The sequence below is a fragment of the Anthonomus grandis genome, chromosome 1 (genome assembly GCF_022605725.1).
Source record: "Anthonomus grandis grandis chromosome 1, icAntGran1.3, whole genome shotgun sequence".
Lineage (NCBI taxonomy): Eukaryota > Metazoa > Arthropoda > Insecta > Coleoptera > Curculionidae > Anthonomus > Anthonomus grandis.
This window is the reverse complement of record NC_065546.1, coordinates 994,588-1,019,779: the sequence shown is the minus strand read 5'-3', so window position 1 is coordinate 1,019,779 and position 25,192 is coordinate 994,588. Positions and strand designations below refer to the sequence as shown.

Below are 25,192 nucleotides of genomic sequence, written 5' to 3'. Positions count from 1 at the left end.
GTTCAAAGGAAAGCACGCGGCAACTGTACTTGCATTTACAAGTTACCTACAAAAAAACAACCTTAAGTATCCAATGAAATGTATTAATCAATTATTTTAAGATCATTTAAATCAACAAAAACAATACTGATGTCAAAACTAGGTAGGTACCTAATACAAAGAATTGGTAATTTGGTCAATAAAATTAAGCCATTTAAAGTTAACTAAAAAGTTTTTGTGCGAATTACTCTCTTATAAACAAAAATGCTGAATCATTTTATACCAAAAGCATCTACACCATGTTGAACCTACCTATAAAGTTAAGAGGCGTGGTTTTTAACCAAGCAACATGCTGGTCGTGAAACGTTATTGATATTTCCGCGTTAAATTATTATTTGAAGCAACTGGCAATGATTTTGCAGGCCGCAATCTGCCACTTTTACTTTGATATTCCTTTCCACTGACTCTTCTTTTATTCCTGTCATTTTTCTTATTTATTTTAACCTCCATTTGCACGTTTTCTTCCATGGCAATAAAAATTTAGTGCAAACACGTTCGAAGCAGAAGGTAAACTGACAAATAAATAATAAGGAACAATGCGACAGGCGCCGCTGTTGGCACTTAGGCCCACAAGCTCGACCTGCCTTTCTGGAGATAGGTCCTACGTTTATGTCATGCGTGTTTACTGGCGCTTTCAATGGTTATATGGACTTAGGTCGCTTATAGGACATCCATCCCAGTAAATAGGTCTGTTTTTTGCAAAAATGTTAATACTAAAATTTTTGGCACTTAGGCTCTCTAGCTTTTCCACCCTTCAATTGTCGGTTCAAAGGAGGAATTGTGAATGACAGAGAATAAAAAATGTCATCTATATTATATCTTCAATACTTATGTATTAGCGAAAAACGTGTAGACTAAATCAATAATTAGGTCCAAATTTGACTTTTTATATTAGAACACAATATTTTCTGCACGCATCAATTATAAATTATTGAGTTTTGTTTTATATGTGTCGTAGCCAGATTACAAAACCTGTCGTTTTATAAACGGCGGCCAGGTTGTCAAATATTAATTGTCAACTCATTATTTTGCTATCTGGCTATTTTATAAAACGACAGCTTTCATAATCTGGCTACGACATATGTATTGATTGAAGGGAATGTAAAGAAAATGCCATTATTATATAAACCAAATATAATTGAACTTCATGAAGTCTTTTTGCGTTCACAATAATTTGTCTGTCATTCATCACTAAAAGCCTTGAATCAATAATCAATTTTTAATTTTTTTCTATATCTTTTTAATATTCATGTGTAAGCGAAAATTATATCAAATTTGATAAATTGTGGATAATTGCAGTCTCCAATCCTCTCTTGAGTTAGCTTTCGTTCAAACACAGATTTATCGTCTATGTACAGGGTGTCCCATTTTGGGTACTTTTGCGGGATATCTCTGTTATTTTTAGAGATAGAGAGTTGCGGTTTTCGCGATACTGGTGCTACTTTTTCGTCAACGAAAATGTCGAAAGATGCCGTCAACAAAATTTTCATAGCCCTTTTAGTTTCTAAGATACAAATAAGATGCTTAAGCAAAATTTGCTATTTGCGTTTCTAAATTATCTGCTTTCCATCACATCACGTTTCTTTATTATATGATGGGTCCATCAATGATTGGCTAATGGCAATCACTGGTCTGTCGGTCGTATTTTCGTTTTGGTGGAATGGTGTGATGGAAATGTTGACGTTGACTTTGACATTTTATAATTATTTTTTTAATAATTTTTGATTTCACTAAAACAAACAAGATAATTAACTTTTTACTGAATTCATATAATTTAAGTTTTTTTTACAAAGTGCAGATGCAAGAGCATAGGTTAATATTTTTTCGCACCCTGGCTTGTTACGTGAAGTCCTATTAAAACATAACAACAAAGAGGAAATTTAAGGAGGAAAAATAAATTTGGAAATCAACTGAAAAGTCAAATCAAAATAAGAAAACAAAACACAATACAAAAAAGCGTTTCCTTTTTCATCGGTTGATGTTCCTGGAACATCAAAAAAAAATAAAGCGGCTTTACCCATCAGGCTGCCGAGTGCGTCTAGAGAACGCCCGACATCCATTGTGAACGCGCCCCTAGAGATAATCCTGGACTAATTTAACCCTCAAAATCAATCCTTGTAAACCGGGCTGTACTGAATAAAATAGTCTATCATTTTTTGATCCATGGAAGATCCGCGCGTTGTAAACGTAGCTAATGTCACCAATATGACGTTACCCATATATCATGTGTCTTACCAAACTTCCTCTCCTAGATTAAGCATTTCTTGACCCACATGACATATGTCAATAGGAATTGTTGTAAGTCAGCTGATCACCCAAGTCTCAAACGTCAAATTACCAGTTTGTTTTGATTTTGTGTGGGGATTTGTAATTGAAATTTTTAATTTGTAAATGTAAATGTGTAATTTGTTGTTAATATTTATTGTTTAACGCTGTTATTTTAATTTATGTCAAATTGGTAGTGCAAAGAATAAAAATGTCGAAAGACGACAAATTGTTTTTTCACAAAACAGTCATGCATTTGGCTAGATCCCTAAGCAGTATAAAGGATACACCCTGGGAAAAGGTAGGTACAAAGGTTTTTGACCAAGGTTTTTGCTTAAAAACTATATTGTAGCAGTAACATCCTTTTAATTAATTGGTTTCCAATGTAATTATTGATCAAAGGTTTTTTCATTTTGTTTATCATTTATTCAAATGTTAACATTATACATTTTTTTTTCAAAAACACATATCGTCGGTGAAACCAGAAAATAGTGTATGTCCAAAAATGTAAATTTTACAGGTGAGCTTAAAAACTTTCGTGTTGATAAGTTTTGAAGTCAAATTTGTCAAAACATTTTTTAGACTAATAAAAATTGAAAAAGGTTAAGTTTATAGATATTTTTTTTAATAAAAGCTCTTACATATTTTTTAATAGGACATACACTTATTTCCACAAAATGTTGCTGTACATACACTTTTTTCTTTATACTTTGGCTTACTAAAAAGTTAATTCAAAATAATACAGCATTATTACAACAAATATTTTTATTATTGCAAAAACATTAACTTAACAAAACTTAAAGTAGATGGCACTACAATAGCGTAACTTTGGTTTAAAACTAATAATAATTTAATATTGTATGCCATTCACAAATAATATATACCCTTTAAATAAATATTTTTGTATTATGATCAAGTTGTACTGCATAGCAATGTTTAGCAAAGCATTTGCCAACACCGAATTCCGATTTGGTGCATTGCACCCATCACTCCAAAAAATTATTATTTTTTGGTCCAATCCGGAATTGGTTTTCTTGGAACAACTTCCTTTTCTATGAAATTCACTAAAATAGAAGAAAACTCGTTTGCTGTAAGAGCGCCCTCCACCTCACTCCATAAGAAGCAGAACCCATCTTTGGTTTTTACGTTAAATAACGTAAAATTGTGCACTGCCAATTTAGTCTTGTAGTACATAGTGCTAACATTATTTTTTGGAGCCAACAAGACAGATTGTAGGTCCATGGTAAAAATGAATTCGGTGTCATCGGCTCTCTCTTCATCTCTTGCTTGGTTTTTTAGTAAAAGGTGTTGCTGATATGCCTCTTCAGAAATATTCTTGTTTTTAGATGCAACACAAACCTCACATTGATCTTTTTTCAGGTGGTACATTGAAAGATTTAATTCCTGAAACACATTGTTAAAAATCGTTCTTGAAAATGGCTTAATGTTTTCATCTTTGCAGTACTTCTCACAATAAAAGCGGTAAAGCTCTTGTTTACTAGTCCACATGGGTTCTAAATATAATTTTTGTGTAGAAGCTCGGCAATAATGGGACTCCACATTTGGTAAAGAATAAAAAAAGAATTTAAGTTTTTCCTTAATGAGTCTGGATGCTTCTGTTCTTCTGCTACTCATCTTTAAAAGTTCTGGATTATCTATCATTGTCTTGCGCTCTATATTCATAGTTTTCTCTTCCAATTTAAGCCAGTGTAAAGCACAGTTATGATTTAAACCAAGGCTAGCATTAAACATTTTCTTGCAAACTCTATATTTTACCAAATCTTGCACCAAGTAGTACCTAGCAGAAAAATCTCTGAAGATGAACACCTCTGTGTGAGAAACATGTAGGCAAAAATAATTTTATTGATTAATATCAATTCAATATAAGTAGAGAAGACTGTATTTTCAATAAAACCCTGCTGAAAGTATGGACTACTTCTTTATTCTAAGAATTAAAGATTAGAGTATTTTTGTCCTAATAAACATTTTCCAACCATAACAACGACGATTAAAATGACCTATGAGAAAATCGTGTATATCCATTAAACCAGTTTTTAGAATAAAGTGTATCTCCACACCCTGACAAAATTTTAATTTATTTCCAAATCATTAGCGGCATTGTTGAAGAAAAAGTAAATAACTAATGCAGAAACTTACCTTTTGTCACAATTCTCACAAATAAATAATTAAATTAACTTTTTTCTTGGTAAAAACTTCTAGTTTCTACTGAGCTCCTACCACATAACCTTGTTGATAACGGTACTGTACGGACTTACACTTTTTTCCCGTCAATCTAACCAACGCTGGATTTACACACAATTCTAAATACAAAATACAGAAATCTGCTCGTCCAAATTAATTTTAAAATTTTGCTAGTATAAAGATTTAAGCGTTCTCTACAAGTTGGCACTAAAATGTAATTTTCGACAAAAAGTGGAGTTACACGGTTTTCTGGTTTCACCGACGATATATATTTCTGAAGAAACAAATTCACAATTTAATTTGGCATAAGAATTCAAAACAGTCCATACTCTGACCTTGAGAATTGTAGAATATTCAACATGTTATAACTCTAAAATTTTTAATACATATAATATGTTATCAATTATATTTCTAAACATAACTTACATCTATTTTACTAAAACAAAATATATTAGTTTATTTACAAATATCCTAAAAAACTGTTATTTTTTTAAGGTTATTAGGGAACTCATTATATGCCTTCCAAGCACAGTCAATTGGGTTATTCATTTCTATATTACTTCTACTATATAATTAATATATAATTTGATTGTATAGATCATGGAATACTGCTGTCTAAGCTCAATAATTATGGCTTTAGAGGTGTGGCAGTGCAATGGCTGGAATCCTATCTGTCTAATTGTACCCAAAGAGTTGCAGTATCTGGATGTTTATCCAATTCCAGATTCCTTAAAACTGGAGTACCTCAGGGTTCAGTGTTAGGACCACTATTATTTTTGCTCTATGTAAATGATTTGGGTTCATTAAAACTGCAGGGCAAAGTGGTTCAGTTTGCTGATGATACCACCATTTTATGGAATCATAGAGGTTCTGATAATGTTAGAGCCCAGGTATTTAAGGATCTTAAGATTTTATCGGAGTGGTGTGCTGCAAACAGGCTTGTATTTAATGTGGGCAAAACCTTTATTATGGGATTTAAGTGTGACATTCAGGGCCTTATGTTTAGTGAAAACTCCCCCTTGCAAAACAAAGAAAGCTGTAAGTTCCTTGGTATTACCATTGATGGTCGCCTTCGCTTCGAAGATCATATCCTAAATCTTGCATCAAAATTATCCTCTGGATGCTTTGCAGTAAGAATGGCGGGGCATGAGCTGGGAGGGGTAGTTGCACGTTCAGTGTACTTTTCTCTTATTGAGTCCCATCTTCGTTATGGCTTGCCTTTTTGGGGTTTAGGCAACAAGGGATTATTAAACATAATTTTTGTAATTCAGAAAAAGGCAGTTAGATACCTATGTTCTGCTGGGTTAAGAGATTCTTGTAAACCTCTCTTTATATCTCAAAAAATCCTAACTCTTTTTTCTCTTTTTATCTTAGAAACAGCTACTCTTATTCATAAATGTCCTAAACCTCCCTCTAACACTGGTCATATGACTCGCCAGGTTAACGATTTTCCCTTACCAATACCTACATCCTCCCTCACCAAGAACTCACTTATATACCTTAGCAAAAAAATTTACAACCATGTTCCTCTATGTATCAGACAAATTTTAGAAGTTAAGAAATTCAAAAAGAAATTAAAATCACTTTTATTATCCAGGGCATATTATAGTCTTGATGATTTTTTTAATGATACCTTTTGACCTGTGCTCTGACGTCATTTTAGTGTTTTAGTTTGTTTCCTATTAAATATTTTACTTCCTCTAAATTCTGTTTTATTGACAGCTTTACTTATTTTTTAATCAAATTTATCAAAAAGATGCTTTATTTTTATTTTTTCGATCTGTTTTGTTATAATTAATTATGTGTGTAAATTTTATGGTAAAATGTTTTAGATGTTATGTTTGTTTGAAATTTAAAGTGAATTTGAAATTTTTTAGTTTGTTTTTAGGATGCTTGTACACAAGATTTTGTTGTCTTACGTAATATAGCACATTTTCTTTCTTTCTTTCTTTTTTGCTTTCTAATACATACAAATAAAATTAAGCTCTGGTATTGTAGCTGTCAATTTCATTTGAAATCATTGTAACATTTAATTTTTATTGAATTTTTATTGGTCTATTTATATTTTATGTATTTATTTTATTTTGCTTGTTGTGTGTGGTTGGCATGTTTTCGATTGAAAATTATTTTTAGTCATAGGTTTAGTACATGTATGTTAGTACTTATGTTGTTAGTTTTAAACATTATTCAAATACATTATCTCAATTGTCCTTTAATAAAATATTTCTTTTTTTTTCCGATCACAATATTGAAGACCAGAATTTGCACTGTAGGCCTTTTATTTGCATATATAGTTTTGTATTTTATTCACAATTATTTTATGTATTGTATATTTATTTATTGTTTATTGTTCAACAGTACAAAACCATTTACAGAACAAACTTAGCACACCAAGTAACAGATATAAAATATGAAAAAAAAAACTGAAAAATACAATATGTGCTTAAGCTATAAGACCTACACATCTAACTTAAATAAGAGGGGAGAAAATTTTCCTAGTGAAAATACCTACTTGTCTAAGAGAACAGTTATGCATATCGCACAAAGCAGAGATGCTGTTAAAATTTGTGGTCATAACAAAAATTGGTGACTTCTTACCAATGTTAGTTCTCGAATGAGGACAATAAAATGTTTCGGTAAGCCGTGAGTTACATCTTGGTACTCTAAAATTTAACATTGATAAAAGATGGGGCGAATCAATAAGATTGTGAGTAAGCTTATATACAAAGTTATTAGAAACAAGCATCCTTCTAAAATCAAGAGAATCGATATTAAACTGAGACAGTAAAAGAGCATTATCAGATCCTCTTTGAGGATAGACACCAGTTTCCTTCGAATGCAAAAATTTGAGGAATTTTCTTTGAACATTCTCTAGAGCCATAACATGAATCTGATATATTGGATACCACACTAAGCTGCAATATTCAAGTCTTGATCGAACTAGTGAGTAAAACAGTGTTTTAAGAGATGTAATATTAGTAAATTGTGTACAGTTTGTCATTATGAAACCTAAAACTCTATTTGCGGATGAAAGGACTGACTGAGTGTGGGGAATAAATGTCAGTTGGGTATCAAATGTAACCCCCAAATCATGTATATTTTCACAATGCTCTAATTCTTCAGAACTGATACTGTATACGTAATTTAATGGTTTACGTTTCCGCGTGAATGTCACTACTTTACATTTAGATATATTTACTTTAAGTTTATTCTTTATACACCACGTGTGTAAAATATTAAGTTGATGTTGGAGAAATACACAGTCGTCAATACTATTGATTCTGCTATATATTTTCAAATTGTCGGCAAACAGTAAGTTTTCACAAGTTAAGGCGCGGGAAAGGTCATTGATGAAAAGTAAGAACCCAGATGAAGCCAAATACAACTTAGACTTGCAGCTGTTATAAGAAACAAATTGTTGCCTTGAAGTAAAATATGATCTAAAAAAAGAGTCAAGTGATGGACTAAATCCAAAAGAGCAGAGTTTTTTAAGTACAGTAAAATGATCAATGCAGTCAAAGGCCTTTGAGAAGTCTGTGTAAACTGCATCAGTCTGGCCGACGTCATCAATAGCATCACTTAAAAATTGAGTAAATTGAAGCAGATTAGACATTGTAGAACGTTGGGGCATAAATCCATGTTGCTGAGTGGCGATGAGTCTATGAACTGCTGGAAACATACAGTTGTATATGACTTTCTCAAAGACCTTTCCAAAACTACTGAGAATCGCAATTGGTCTGTAATTGGCAATATCAGAAGCATCCCCCTTTTTCAACATCGAACATACCCTAGCCAGTTTCCAGCATGACGGAAATGTGCATGTCTTTATTACAATCTATCATTTCTATCATCAACTCTATTTACAACTAAAACAATTATTATTATTTAAATCTTTAACTAAGATTCCAAATGGGATATGGACTATGTGTAAAATAACTAAAATCTAAACTAGCTTATAATTTACACAATAAAATTTAAAAAAAAATGATGACAAAATACAAAAATACACATAGGATAAGATCACAAAATAAATACACAAGCTGGCAATAAAAGGATAAGTTTAGCAGCAACATAATCTCAAATACAATTATGAATAAAACTTAAATAAGATAAAATAATTAGCTAATATAGTAAATTTCTGCTTTAATAGAAGACTTTAATAAAAGACATTTTTTAACTATAACTAATAACTTAAACTTTTATGGTATGAAGCCCTTAGAGAGTCGTAGAAACAATTTTGATTTATAAAATTATTAATAATTTAATAGACTGCCTTTTCTGTCTGGAAAATTTACATATCAATGTTAAACCTTATATTTAGCATAATAGATTGACCATTAGCATCTCAAGATATTCTTCAAAGTATTTGTCTCTCCATTTTATTTATTTCATTATTCGTAATATTAGAAAGAAAGAAAGAAAGAAGAAAGAAAATGTGCTATATTACGTAAGACAACAAAATCTTGTGTACAAGCATCCTAAAAACTAAAAAATTCCAAATTCACTTTAAATTTCAAATTTCAAACAAACATAACATCTAAAACACTTTACCATAAAATTTACACACATTACCAAAATTAATCATAACAAAACAGATTGAGAAAAAAAAAGCATCTTTTTGATAAATTTCATTAAAAAATAAGTAAAGCTGTCAATAAAACAAAATTTAGAAGAAGTAAATTAAATTATTTAACAGGAAACAAAACTAAAACACTAAAATGATGTCAGAGCACAGGTTAAAAGGTATCATTAAAAAAATCGTCAAGGCTATAATATGCCCTGGATAATAAAAGTGATTTTAATTCCTTTTTGAATCTCTTAACTTCTAAAATTTGTCTGATACATAGAGGAACATGGTTGTAAATTTTTTTGCTAAGGTATATAAGTGAGTTCTTGGTGAGGAAGGAATGTAGGGATTGGTAAGGGAAAATCGTTAACCTGGCGAGTCATATGACCAGTGTTAGAGGGAGGTTTAGGACATTTATGAATAAGAGTAGCTGTTTCTAAGATAAAAAGAGTTAGGATTTTTTGAGATATAAAGGGAGCTTTACAAGAATCTCTTAACCCAGCGGAACATAGGTATCTAACTGCCTTTTTTTGAATCACAAAAATTATGTTTAATAATCCCTTGTTGCTTAAACCCCAAAAAGGCAAGCCATAACGAAGGTGGGACTCAATAAAAGAAAAATACACTGAACGTGCAACTACCCCTCCCAGCTCATGCCCTGCCATTCTTACTGCAAAGCATCCAGAGGATAATTTTGATGCAAGATTTAGGATATGATCTTCGAAGCGAAGGCGACCATCAATGGTAATACCAAGGAACTTACAGCTTTCTTTGTTTTGCAAGGGGGAGTTTTCACTAAACATAAGGCCCTGAACGTCACACTTAAATCCCATAATAAAGGTTTTGCCCACATTAAATACAAGCCTGTTTGCAGCATACCACTCCGATAAAATCTTAAGATCCTTAAAAACCTGGGCTCTAACATTATCAGAATCTCTATGATTCCATAAAATGGTGATATCATCAGCAAACTGAACCACTTTGCCCCGCAGTTTTAATGAACCCAAATCATTTACATAGAGCAAAAATAATAGTGGTCCTAACACTGAACCCTGAGGTACTCCAGTTTTAAGGGATCTGGAATCGGATAAACATCCAGATACTGTAACTCTTTGGGTACGATTAGACAGATAGGATTCCAGCCATTGCAATGCCACACCTCTAAAGCCATAATTATTGAGCTTAGACAGCAGTATTCCATGATCTACACAATCAAATACCTTGGATAAATCGCAAAACACTGCCGCCGCGGACTCTCCAGAATTTAAGGACACATTGACACTCTCCAAAAAGCCGAAAACAGCGTCATGAGTCCCTTTTCCCGTTTGAAATCCAAACTGATTTGCAGATAAAATGCAATTATGTTGCAAAAAAGATAAAATTCTGATTTTTGCAAGTTTTTCAACTATCTTGGAGAGGGAGGTAGATAATATAGAAATTGGACGGAAAGTACAAGGCTCACTCACATCTCCACCCTTATAAAGAGGGATAACCACTGCCTCCTTCAAACATGCTGGAAAGATGCCATTATGAAAGGAATTGTTTATGGCAGAAGCTAAGGCATACAATGCTGAGTCAGGCAAAAGGAGTAGTAATTTTGATGATATTCCATCAGCTCCAGCTGATTTATGGTTTTTTAAGCTTTTAATTGCATCTCTAACATCAGTAAGGCTAACAGGATAAAAGAAAAAAGAATTTTGAACTGACACTTGTTGAATATAATGCAAAGGATCAATATTAGTATTCACATCCTTGAGCAATAAATGAGGAATATTACAGTAATAATCATTTAAACTATTTGGTCTTACTTCTGGTTCTGAAACTTTCTTGTGAGAATGCCTGAAGTCATTTATAATTGACCAACATTCTCTCTGCCTATTTGAGGACATATTCAAGCGGTCACTATAATATTTAACCTTAGCTGCTTTTATCGTCGTCTATATAGACTACGATATTTCTGATGATAAAGAATAATGTTTGCATTAGTTGTAAACTTGCATAGCTTCTTGATTTGTCACAAAGCACATGAAATAACAAAGTAAACGGGTCAGGAGCCATTTCAACTGCATTCCAATTAACCAAAGCTGCAGCAGTAGAAAAAGCATTAAAATTTGCTCTGCTGAAAATTCTTCCTATATAATGAGATGAAGGAAATACAGTGTTGCATGGAATCCTAGCGAGAATGGCTTCATGGTCAGAAATACCAAATGAGAGTACTCTACATGACACATCATTTAAATTTGTACACAAATAATCAATAGTAGTTGCAGATGAGGATGTTATATGTGTGGGTGAAAGAACATGCATCTTCAAGTGATAAGATTCCAATATACTTAAAAGGGATGTATGATATGATGGCAAGCTTACATCAGTGAAGTTAATATTAAAGTCACCAGCCAATACAACTATGGAGTGTAGAGACAATTGGGATAATAGAGAATCAAGTTTGTCCAGGAACATACCAATATCTCCTGTGGTCTATAAACACAAAGAACATATAAATTAAATCGCTTACAAAAACAAAGGAAGAATTCAAAAACCTTCTCCAACAGAAAGCTATCATACTTATTAATTTTACAGAAAAAAGCTTCAATTGTTTGTTTAACTAAAATAGCTGTTCCTCCATGTATGGAGTGTTGCCGACAAAAAATTGATATAGGAATATAATCAGATATTAAGAAAGCTCAGTTAGTAATACAATATCAGGAAAATCACATGAATCAAGTAAAAGATAAAGCTCGTCCATTTTATTTCTTAGAGACTGTATATTTAAAATAAAACTACTGAAACTTTTCGCATGCTTATTTTCAATGTTATTTATAGAATGTGAGTGAGCTTCATCTTCTGTGTATTTATCTATAAAAAAGAATCCCTATCACAGTCAGAAGTCCAGATTGATTACTTGGTTTTATTGTGGACACATTTTTTGATGAAATGCTACTTTTGAAATGTTTTAAAATATGGTTATACAGTAATGATGCCTTTATATTGACTTGTAAAAACACTATTACACATAGTATTTTTACAAGTCAATATAAACGGTAATATATGAAATGCATTTTCATGATTTAAAACTTAAGTATTAACTAAAATTAATAAATAAAAATTATATACGCACATATACAGTAAGATTCTAAAATTTATATATAATTAAAATCTACAGACACACAATATTTATAAAACAGTTAAATGAAGTCATTAAAATTGTTATTTAGGTACTCTTTAAATGAATAAAAAGACTTTTTTAATAAATAGTTTTTAATTTTTTTAATAAAATCTTGTTCATTAAGTTCCCTAACCTGCAATGGTAACACATTATAGAAACAAATCCCATGATAAACAGTTCCTCTGCGGGTTCTCCCAAGCCTGCGAAATTCCGGCAAAATATTCAGACTGTTTCGAGTTGAATACTGATGTATATTACTGTGTGTTAAATATGATGGTAGATTATTATTTAGTTAAATATTCAGATGCGCCCGTAATTTTAATAATTTTCAAGAACCTAATTTAAATAATGATGTATTTTTCCCTCTAAGTATGGCTTCATTTAAGCAATACTTAAGAAATTCTACCTAATTTCGCAAGGAACGATAAGTATTATCCTATTTTTCCTATTGTCATTATTCATATGTATATATACTTCTTTATTGCTTATAAGAGATGCTATTAAATAAGTTAATTAGGTTTATATTACTTGGTATATTTGTTAGGTTTGAGAAAAATGTAATGTTTGGCAAAGTGCTTACTTGTATTTAAATTCATAAGATATTTTGTGCTTTTCTGTTATTGGATTGCTTAGTCTATCTGTAGGAGAGTCTTGTACATAACTAAATAAATAGGCACTAATGCCCGAGCCATTGGAAATAGTTTAACATTCTGTTTTGTCAAGTCACGATTTAAGTAAATTTTGTTTTTCTCAGTATATATAAAGTTTGTGTTGTTAAACATAATGTTTAAAAGAAATAAAATATGTATACTCAATTGAACTAATTATTACAAATTAACAGTCACTTATGTGCAGAAACCTGCAATTTATTTTTGGATGGCAAAAATTGCTACAAATCAACTTTGTGTACCCTTTTTAGATACAAATTCTTTATGGAATGTGCCCAATGGAATTACAAAATGGAAGCATTTATATCACTTGCCGCCAGCAAGATGCCGTTATTGCCCTCGGTATTTATTTGCTGGAATCCAAATTTCAACATAAAGAAAAAATTGTTAAATACCTTTTGCATTTGGCTAAGTTGCTAGAGAAGGCTTATTGGCCGGATGAGATGAAGTATCATCATACAGACAGTAAATATTACTTTTAGTTAAACTAATACATATTCACTTACAAGAACAATAAAATTTAAACTCATTTTATTGCAGGAACACCCATTGCTGAAAGATTTAGTTTTTGCTTCCACACACTTTTATCAGACATCGCAGCAAGATGCCAGGACTATCAAGATTTGATTATAGAGACCCAGGTAGAGAGTTTGGTTTCTCTTACCAACAATATACTAAGAATGAAAGACCCTGGGAGTTGTAATAGTAGTTCCAAATTATTTTTATGTAAAACTACATTGCCTGTTTTAATTGGTAAGTAAAAATATTGCTTGGAATGACTTGTGTCATTTTTGTTGAAATTTTTCAGGTCTATCAAGAGCAATGGGCAGATACTCTTTTAATGATCCTTCTTTAATTGCTCGATTATTTCCTAAACCAGAACCTCCTTTAGGGCAAAACTCGGCCAGTAAAACAAATGTAACTAATAAAAGCTTTAGCAGCTTTAGAAATATTATTCCAAGGAGTCTTAGTGGGAATTTAGCAGCAACTTTTGATATCTTGGCAATCACACAGGTAACTTATTACTTGATTATGGCCAAAAAAATCTAAAGACACTGTTGAAATTTTAGGGTTATGACTCTTCAGATATTGCCTACAATACAAGCTCACTGAAAAGAGGATCAGCAATTAATACACCACAAATTAATTCAGCCTATGACCCAAAAACCTATTTTTTTGCAAAATTTGGCTCCAGCTTCAACCAAGTCCCTCAGCTGCGTGTTAGCGATCCAGCAGATAAAAAATGTCCGATAATTTTCCCCCAGAAGCACCTGACAACAATTTTGGCACTCAGTAAAAAACTGCTTACCAAAGATATGTTAAGCCACATCGATGAACAATCAATGGAAATTTACAGTACTGGCAGAATACAAATTTTCCCCTATAAGACATTTTCAGAAACTATTAACCTGGTGTTTGTAACTCTGATGAGAGAATTATTACAGCCACAGTCCAATTTGCCTGTGCCATTTACGAAAGATGTACAAGAGTTTGTTAAAGGTATTTATTATTGAGTTTTTTTTACTATTCTCATGAAAAGTTGGTATAGAACTTATGAAAAAGTTCAAGTAAAAGTTTTTTTTGTAATAGAGTAATACCGTTGATTGAATATTTGGGAAGATACCCGATCCTGTGTTAAAAAGTGTACCCGGTCGACTATCGGATTGCCGTTCAGTTTCGTGCACCGTGTGGTGCTTTCGCGAAGCGTCAAATCTAGGAACGATTTATTTTAGCCGCGTGGACTTGGCTTTTGGCTTCTTTGAGTCAGGTTTTCAACGACGCTGGAATCTCCGGTTACGCGGCCGTGTTGGATATTTTTTTAAGACATGGAATGATGCCGCCAACAATGCTTTTATAATTTTAACATACAACAAACACAGAGGTGTCATTTAGGTGGTCAAGTGATGAGTGATCTACTTAAAGGTGGAGACATATTGAAATTTCTTAAAAGTTACATTTTATAAACAAATAATTACTTAAATAAGTTTTTGAGATAAAAAATAATACAAAAATATATATAAGAAGCTTTTTTTACAAAATTACCAACAAAGTTTAATACAAGTTATAATTCCAACAACAAACATTATGTTTTCTCTATTTTGTGTTCAAGAGGATCAAGTTTTTAAATAAAAAGCCTGTTGTACTTAATTAACTAAAAACTAATATTCAAAAAATATGTGGAATAAATTTTAAGATATAAGTAGGTTTCACGTAAATATTGTAAAGAATAATTGAAATAATTCATAAGACTTAACACCTATGGTAATATCGCTTGCTGAGAACCATAGTGGCGAAAGTAAAAAAATGCACATTTTGAGATAATGGACTGCAAAGTATTGATTATTATTTAAAAGAAAATTTTAAGCTCATAAAATGGGAATTTTTGAAAACTAAAATTGGCTTTTACCTTGTTTTGTTGTGGTCTGATTATGGATATTAAATTGAAAAAATTTAAGTGTATAGGGCAAATTTTGATTTTGTTTTTTCGCCACTATGGCAAAAAAAATATTTATATTTTTTTTTTAAATTTTAGTTTAATAATGACTTATGAAAAGAAAAACAGAAACTATTATAATTGTTAAATGTGAAAATTCAAAAAAACCTTTATACAACAATGATAGTTTATAAATAAAATACAATAACAAAATGAAAAACTTTATTGTTCAAAAAACATCACTTTTTTTGTCACTTTTAACATTTTTTTTTTTATTGGGTAAGTGAGTAAAGTGGTAAACAAAAGCAAGTAAACACATTTAAATTTTAAAAAACCTAAAATAAACGCTTATTGACTAACAACTTAACAACTAAATTTAATAAGCAGTCTTATATTTGCAGAGATCAATAACACATTTTGTTTTGTTTAACAAAAAAAGTAGACTTCTGTTTCAGTACAGATTTTAATTTTCGTGGTGAAGGTTTTCGAAAAAGGGTGCATGCGCTCGAGGAATGGATTTGTTTTTAATAAGAGACTGGAGATTGTCAAATTTCTTTTTTCCAATAGGAATACTTTGGGTATATGCGGGCAATAAACTAAATCCCTTTATGTCTTTTTGAATCGATTTTCTAGTTTTTGTAGCATTGTTAATAATCACATAGCGAAAGTTGATGTCGCTATAAGATGTTTTAAAAAAGAAATGATCTACGTGGTCCTTTTCAAGGCGGATAATAGAAATATCATTAAAGTTAAACTTCTCACTATTTGAGTCTCGGTTAAATTCTTTATTTGCAATGCCCTTCTGTAACTTTTTAAGATCATAAAAATCCCCATGTCCCAGTTCATTAACAATAAATCTTGCACCCTTTTTCTTTGCGTTGGCGTTGTTAATAATGGTTGCATATTGTGCGGGTACGTAAATGGGATTTTTAAGGATTTTTAAAAGCTTTCTTAATTGCTTTTTCTATCACGGAACGACTTGCATTCCCTTCATGTTGCCCATGCCCGACAACAAGAAATTTGTGAGTAATGCTGTTTATATTATTAAAATTGGCAATAGCATATAAAAAAGCCGATATGATAAATTAATTTTTTCCTTGGCCCCCACAATTATCAGAATATAATACTATATCGAGTTTTTCAAAATCACTAGCAACCTCAGAGGTTTCTTTTAAGTAATCTAAAAGGCACGAGCCATCGTGCCTTTTAGTCTTTTATTTCGTTGGAACCACGTTTTCCTTCCCCTTCGTGCCAGAAGTAGCATTGAACTGGTCCCAATCCTTTTTGTTTCAGTTGGCAAACGGTAAAGTTATATGAATTTAAACGTGATTTGTAGTAGAAAGAAATGTCCCCTTTTGGAGTGGGTAAAGCAGCCTGCAAGTCGAAGCAAGCGACTTTATAATTATCGTTGATCAGTGTCTTATCTATTTTTTTCCCTCTCTGGAAAGTTCTTTTTCTTTTATATGCGCATTGTAACTGACATTTAAAGCTATTTTCTCTTCAGGATTTGAGTTTTTAAATGTTTCACAAGTTTGGCACTGGTCCTTTTTCGGTGAGAGAAAAATATGGCGGTACATGGAATATTTTCCATAAGAAGTGTTATTTGCTTTACACATCTCAACATAATCCCTATACAAATCTGAAAGATTTTTTCCCCCATCGATGAATTTTCTCTGTGTATTTGCCCTAACGTAATGACTTTCGACTGCTGGAATGGAAGCCAGATGCTCTCTTATGGTATTCTTTAGTTCCTGTGAAAGCATATTACTTGGTTTTAGGCCACGTTTTTCCCCCTCTAGAAATCCGTTGTCATTTTTAGCCTTTACAGTTCCTACAAACCTTTCAGAAATACCTAATGTGTTTCTAAAAAATTTGAAGCACACGAAGTATCTGTTCATCATTTTTTTTTTTTTAAATATGAGTAGTTAAGGGTGCGGGTTTTTAGTCGATTTAATACCAAGGGGCGAGATAATGGCTGTATACTCTGCATGTGTCCTAAGACGTAGTTCCTCTGCTTGTGCAAATTTCCCAATGCCCAAAATTTTTCAAACAAAAGTTTCCTTTCCTCTTCGGAAAACTTAGTAGCACATTTAAATCGACATTTTTCAACGTCGTATGCATTAAGGATTGTTTTAGCTGGTTGCAACTTTCTACTATTTACAGAGCAGTACTCTTGACCTGAATTGCGAAGAGTTTTGGCCACAGACTTTTTCCATTTATTCTGATTTCTTTTCCTTTTCTTTGAGTTTAAAGCTGCGTTATCATCAGGTTCGCATTACTTAAAGAACTCTCATCCGCATGGCCATCTGTATTTATATTAAAAGTGGGGTCAGCATCATCATCGTCCAATGAATCCTCTGAGCTGGAGCCGTCCGAAGAAGAAGAAGTATTACAGCTCGAGCTGGAAGAGGATGAGAAACTTGATGATTCCTGGGAATCCGACTTTTGATTATCTTCCAACGTTTTGATTCCTGAAGAAATAAAAAGTTAAAATGCTTAAAACAATAATAATTGCTATTCCTAAAATGCATGCATGCACTTCCTAAAATGTATTATGAAAAAACCTACCGTCTACAATGGGACTTGACTGGGCCATAAATGTTTCTTCATTACATTTCTCAGGTAGAGGAATCTGTAATTCAGGTTCAACGAGAGGAACTTGCGATTGCAATGTTGATTCCACTATAAAAGTACTCTTTGATTTTACGACAGGAGTACTCTCCATGTTACCAAAAACGTTTTCCTGGCCCCTTGTAATAAGATGCGGGCTACCTAAAATAATATTGACATACAAGTACTTCTAACGTCCAACTTGGGAGGAACAGTATGTTGAGCAACGTGTGTAGAAGATTGAGCAATTGTCGAAATTGCTTCAAAATCTTCAATGGAATATTCAAAAGTATCCATTTCAGAATTTTTACTGCTATTAATAATATCTGAAAGGTAAAGAACTAAAACGTATAAACGATTTCAAAGATTGGTAACAGTATGCCTAATAAGTAACAGACATAAAGATTTAGGTACTAAATTATATTTGGTTGCATACACCGACTCACCATCACAATTTTGACTGACTTGATTTGATTGTACTTGTGTCTATCACTACTAATTCCTAGATTTTCGATTTGTTCAGACGCCGGTGGTCTGTAATCAAAAAATATTTATCTAAATTATAAAGGTTTTTTCTGTGCATAAACAGACCTTTATTGTTTATATAACTATATTATTATAAAATACTAAAAACATAGAGTGTAAAATGTGATTTAAAAAAACCTACCCAATACCTAAGGCATCAAACATTTTTCTTGACCGCTGATTCATCTTCCTGCAACTATTTATAGCTAAAAACAAAAACATTCTCATAATATTTATAAGATCCCATGTATGTTAAGCTTTTATCTAGATAATTTAATTTCTTTAAATATTAAAACAAGTGCCTATTTTTTTTGCAAATTTTCCACTTTACTTCTTTAACCTTGATATTGTACAAAAACGTAGTAGACCATCTAAAACCTCTTTTTTGTTTAGGAAAGGCTAAAAATAAATTGCAAGCCTCAAAATATTATAATGCTAGTTTAATGTTTGAAACAAAACAAAAACGTAAGATTAAAGATGGTGCTTTATTCACTTTTGTTTTTGTGGAATATTTATAATAAAGGTATAAAATTTCGAAGCAATAATGGCGAATAATTTTTTTTATCATAATGGTACCAATAATTAACAAAAAAATTAGAGAATTTAACGAAAAATCACACTCGCCGAAAATCAACCAAGTTTTTTTGGGTAATTTTAAGCATTACCGTCAAAAAATCAGTTTCACCACTTCCGTACAAAAAGTTTCAATATAAAATAAAAATTTTGTCAAAGTAACTTACCTTTCGTCACTAGTTTTTAATATTAGTCCTTTTAATTTTGTGCAACAAAAACGAATCTGCCTTTTCGCCACTTAAGAATGAAAAATGGTAACCGTTCACCTTGACTTTTGGCACAACTCTGAATTCGCCGCTATAGCACGTAATTGGCTGATCACTTTCTGCGCTGCCATAATGGCGGGTGGCGCCTCTTGGTGAGCGGGTAAAAAAATTTCGATTCGCCGATATTGAATTTAAAAGAACGTTTAATTTAGAATATTTTAGATTATTTTCCCGATTTTTACATTTTTGTTGTTTCGCCACTATGGTTCTCAGCAAGCGATATAACTTCTTGATCAATAATTTTTTGTAAAAAGTAACCCATTTTGTCATGTGATTCAATATCTGAAAAATTGTGCAGCGTAGTGAGATCTGTAAAGTAATGGGTTTTGAGTGAGGATGTTAATAGAAATAGAAAATGGGCCACATTTTAAGTTTTAAGCGACACAGGCAAATTCTCAATTACCAGTTGTTACAACTATACTTAAAACTATAAAAAGATACCTCGTAACAACAAAAAAAAACAAACATTTTGTTTAAAGACCCAGTGGCGGCGCGTGACTTTAAGGAATGGGAGTGCACAATTGGGAGGGGAAAAATAGCGAAAAATTTTTGGGTGCCACGCCCTATATTTCCTTTTGAGAGCGTAAAAAATGCCAATAAACCCACTCTAATTTCCCTATATATGTTTTATTGAATATAATACTGTTTCACAAAATTAAACTTAAAACTAATTAAACTAAAACTAATATTTTTTAAAATTTAAACATAAGTTTTGTACTGAAAATAAAGTCGTCTGTCTTTTTTTGAAATAAACTCTTCAATCACCAATTCGTTGAAATTTGGAATTTCTCGAATCATCTTTTTCAATGGATAACATTGCGAGTGCAGTTAGTCTATCCTGGCCCATAGTACTTCTAAGAAAAGTTTTAATTCGTTTTAGTGTAGAAAAACATCGTTCGGCTTCTGCGGTTGTCATTGGCATCGTAACAATTATTTGCAAAATTAGAATGGTTTCAGAAAAATCAAGTTAGGAATTTCTAAGTGACCTGTAAACAAAAACCTTCTTTTGGTTTCCGATATAATGTAACAAATTTGTTTGTTGTTGTTATCCGCTGTATCGGGACTCATTCATCTGGAGAACATCTTCTTTGTGGAACGGACTTCCACCTCACATATTTCCCGACGCATACAACCTACAGCGATTCAAGATAAATGCCCACAAATATCTTCGCGCAAGCACCACTCCAAGAGTGACATAGGACTTTCCTCTTGGGCTTGTGTTTACCATAAAAAAAAAAATGGTGTGTTGGCTGGGAAGCAAAAAGATTTATATTAATTTAAATTTTATCTGATTTTCAACCAAATAAAAATAAAATCTTAATTTGATTTGAATTTCAGGGTTATATTTAAACGGTCAAACGGAGTTACAAAGCCGCCACCACGATGCCAGCGAAAAGGAAGACAGGGAAAGTAATTTTGCGTTGGTAAATAAGTTTAAAGTTAACGTTATGGCGAACGCCGCCTGCGTTGATTTGCTTGTCTGGGCCATCGGTGACGAAACTGGTAAGATATCTTTAAAAGTATTTATTTTAAAAGTTTATATTACTTGTATACAGAGGATCATTTTATGTGAGTTGAAGATTTTATATGGAAAGTTGAGCCATAAGTTGAGTATTAAGACAGTCATTTGAGTTTAACTCGTCAACTAAGTTTGAAATAACACGTTGTGCTCTATGTGTTTATAATTTTAAGAGTAATATTTATAGTAAATAAAATTTCACTCTCTTCAAGTCAAATTAGTTAAAAGCTTTTCCCGAAGCAATTCCTGTTGTTCGCTGAACCTTTTCGTCACATAAAATGATTCTAAAAAATGATTTTAAGGCAAAATATTTAATTTTTTAACACCTCTTATTTCTATGCTTTTCTTGACTCCAGACATATTTTCTTAATATTACTGCTAATACTGTTTAACAGTAATTTTATTCTTCATAATCTTGTTATTATGTTACAGTGGATGTGGAATATAACTTTTCAACTTTGGTGCAGTTTCTAACTACTATACTAGGTGATGCAGCCAGTTTTTTTTTTGACTTATGCAGCTTTAACACAAAACACTACATTGGACTTTTTAGAAACTTAAATATCAAGCATTCATTTCTACACTTCTGTTATTATATAAAGTTTTTGAGAAATATCAGATGTACCACAAGTTCTACACGTATTTGTATACTAACCAAGAGTCGTATTCGGTGTTTTTTTTTGCTGGATTTTTATATGTTTTTGAATTCCATTAACACTATTTAATTTAACCGTTTTTTGCCTGAAGTCTCATAAGAAAGTCATTTCTAAAAATCACTTTAGTCTGGACCTTGACCTATTATGAGACACCCTTTATATGTATCTGTAGTGAAATTCTTAATTTTAAGAAAGTACTTTTAGACATAATTGTGATAAAAATTATGACACTCTAATATTTAAAAAATGAACTGTTATAATTCTAGGTGCTGATAGTTTATGCGGTCGCCTTTCAGAGAAAATTAACACCAATGACAGTTACAGATTGGTTCTAGCTCACATGCCCCTTTTAATGGTGTGCCTGGAAGGTTTAGGAAAACTGGCCCAAAAATTTCCAAATATCGCTTCCACTTCGATTTATTGTTTAAGAGATTTCTTAATAGTGCCCTCGCCGATTTTATCGAAGTTACACAAGCAGGCAAACGAAAGGAGCGGTAAAGATCACTTGAAAGTCGTTGGTAAATGTGTAAAACATAATCTACATATTTTCATTTTTAACCTAAAGGTTGTTCTAGCTGCCGGGCATGTCTTGAAGGCCGAACAGGCTGCCAATAAATATCCTTTACGGGTACAGGGTGCATTTGAGAAATTACGTGACGCCGCAATCGAGAACTTGTGTTACGCTTTGGAGGCATCTCACACAATGGACCCTGAATGTGTTAGAGCTTTGGTTGCTTCTGTTTCTAATCGGCTTTTTACAGCTGAAAAAAGCGATAGGTAAGTTAATTTGATATATGTAAGCTGTTGGAGAAGTTTAATAAATTTGATGTATTAGGTTTAATTTGTTGATACTTTTGGTGGTATTAAATGTAAACCTATTTATAACACCATGTTTTGAATCATGACCTAAGCAGGAATCCTATCATGTCAATTTTAAAATAATAACTTATAATTGTGCATATACAGGGTGATTCATTAAGAATGGGCAATCTCTGAACTGGAGATACTACACACCAAAATATGGCGATTGAGCTTAATATGTCTTATATAAATGTTGCAGGTTTACGAGATACAGGGTATTTAAAGTTGGAATTTTAATTTGAAATTTCTTATAAATTTTGTGATTTTAAGCAGTATCGTCTTCAAAATTGGCGACTTTATGTATTTTGACATGAAAATTATGAATTTTGTGGTAAATTTAGCATTATTTATACAGGGCGTTAGTTACACCCTGTTACTTAGGTAAATTTCAACATATATTTTTTGCTTAATCGATTATGGCTTAAACGACTAGAAAATCTAAAAGGTAAAGTCAAAATCGCTCTTATCGTGCGGGTGTATCGGAATATCAGCACAAACTTTTGTAGTTACGTTTCATTTCAATTTGCGCAACAACGTTTTTTAACTACAACGCGTCAGATAAACGAAACAGATATATGCAGCGTTAATGTATCAAAAGAAGATAAAATGATAAATGTCAGTGGTTCTAAAACAATTACTTTCATAACAAACATGCCGGTCTTGTTTCGATTGACGGATGACATTATTTGTCACAAGATAATTTAAATTTCAAATTATGGAAAAGAAAAAGCCTTTTTGTGGATTTCTAAATCCTCAAGCCAAAAAAATGGTACATAATGTTATTAATTACTTCGAGAACGAAAAAGAAAATAAAGGGTTGCCTAAGAATGTACAAGAAGAAGTAGCTAAAGCGCTTGAAATTAATTTAAGAATGGTGCAAAAGGTTGTATATGAAAACAAGAACAATCTTATTCCCAAGAAGGAAAAAAAGTGTAAAAGGAAGAAGCCGAAGACTGAAGATTTAAGTGAATGTATAAAAATGGAAGTAAGGGATAGGATTTATGAACTATATAGGCTAAAAACAAATATAACGCTGCCATTTCTGAGGGATGTTTTAAAGCAACGCGGCACTTTGGAAATTGGACTTTCTGCTTTATCAAAATTAATTAAAAGCATAGGTTTTCGCTATAAAAAAGACTACAATAGAAGATATTTGTGTGAACTACCAAATATTGTGAGCCAACGAATAGGATTTTTAAGATAATATACACAAAATAAAAAATTAAAGTTAAGGAACGTGGTATTCTTAGATGAAACTCGGATATTTTCAAACGGGAGTGGAATAAAATCTTGGTAAGATGAATCTGTGAAAAGCGTGAAAAGAAAAAAAGGATGTGGTCAGGGAAAACGATTTATTATTTAACATGCCGGGTCTTCAACGGGATTCGTTCCAGGTCCAAGTTTATTTTTTTCTTCTAAGTCTAAAAGTATGGATTATCATGACAATATGAATTGCGAAATGTTTGAAAATCCCTTGCCATATATGCTAAAATCCGAACTTCTTTCAATTGCAAAATCGCTGAAAAGACTAAAAATATATGCTGTTGACGAAATAGTACGTGAATATGGCCATGACGTTTTAAGATTGCCACCATACCATTGTTAGTTTAATGCCATTGAGCTTATATGGGCAGGGTCAAAATCTTATTATGAGAAGCACGTGGGTGCTGGGCTTAGATCTGACGAGGTTGAAGCTGTTTGGAATGAGGCATTGAATCACATCACAAAGGAGTATTGGCGGAAATCAGTGGATCACACAGAAAACATTATTAGAACCTGGTGGAAGAGAGAAAAAGTACTCGATATCCAAGTTGAACCATTGATCATTGCTCCATTTGAAGAAGATTCGGAAAATGACGAAGAGTTTTCCGACTCTGTTAGTGATAATAATAGTTATAATTAGTTTCTTTTTTTAGTTAAATTTGTTACTTTATTTTTACACATTCACTTAAAACTTCAGTCTTTGGCTTCTTCCTTTTACACTTTGTTTCCTGCTTGGAAATAAGATTGTTCTTGTTTTCATATACAACCTTTTGCACCATTCTTAAACTAATTCCAAGCGCTTTAGCTACTTTTTCTTGTACATTCTAAGCAATCCCTTATTTTCTTTTTCGTTATTAAAATAATTAGTTTTCTTTTTGCATTTCGTTTATTATTTAGGTATGAATAAAAAGTAGAAATTTTTTTAACAAAGCTAAGTAAATAAGTTGGTGAATGCGCTGGTAGATAGATATGCCCGGCGCATTCTCCATTTTTTTAATAGTTAGTTTTAATCTTTTTTTGGCTTGTAACGTGTAAATAAATAAATATTCATAAGAAAACGACATTTTAAAAAACTGTCGTAGCTCCCCTCGTATTTATCTTTTTAAAAAAGCTAAGTAAATAAATTGGTGAATGCCCTGGGAGATAGAAATGCCCGCCGCATTCACCAGTTTTTTTTGTAGTTATTTTTTGACTTTTAACTGATCTGAACTGAACGACAAATAATAAATCATAAAATTAAAATGTAATTTTAAAAGTGAAATTGTAACATGAACTTCTGGTTTCTGACTCTTACTATGATGAATTCTCTTGGTTTTTAATGATATATATATATATGTATATATATATATGTATATAATATATATATATATATATATATATGTATGTATATATATATACATTAATTCAGTAACAAGAATTATCTCAAAGACTTACCTTAATCATTTATTTATTAATCAAAAGTTAAAATACAATGGACATGATAACAATCAAACTTCTAGGGGTTGTTTAGTGCAACAGTAGAATTCATTTGAGTATAGGAACCCATATCCCGAAATATGTCACTACGCCACTACGGCC

General features: G+C 31.9%; 1 protein-coding gene across 3 annotated transcripts in view; it reads left to right on the top strand.

Moving 5' to 3' along the window:
• Window positions 1–2,365: 2,365 nt before the first annotated feature.
• The window catches only part of LOC126743886 (phosphatidylinositol 4-kinase alpha), a 104,638-nt gene continuing 81,811 nt past the window's right edge, over window positions 2,366–25,192 (top strand). For 2 of the 3 annotated variants that reach the window (XM_050451149.1, XM_050451140.1), the window contains exons 1-9: window positions 2,366–2,605; window positions 13,159–13,372; window positions 13,448–13,660; window positions 13,716–13,921; window positions 13,978–14,407; window positions 20,654–20,818; window positions 21,267–21,320; window positions 21,757–22,008; window positions 22,066–22,267. In XM_050451149.1, coding sequence (XP_050307106.1) covers window positions 2,516–2,605; window positions 13,159–13,372; window positions 13,448–13,660; window positions 13,716–13,921; window positions 13,978–14,407; window positions 20,654–20,818; window positions 21,267–21,320; window positions 21,757–22,008; window positions 22,066–22,267 — 1,826 coding nt within the window. In that variant the 5' untranslated portion in view covers window positions 2,366–2,515. The remainder of the gene's footprint in view (window positions 2,606–13,158; window positions 13,373–13,447; window positions 13,661–13,715; window positions 13,922–13,977; window positions 14,408–20,653; window positions 20,819–21,266; window positions 21,321–21,756; window positions 22,009–22,065; window positions 22,268–25,192) is intronic. The other variant, XM_050451158.1, reaches the window with a different exon arrangement.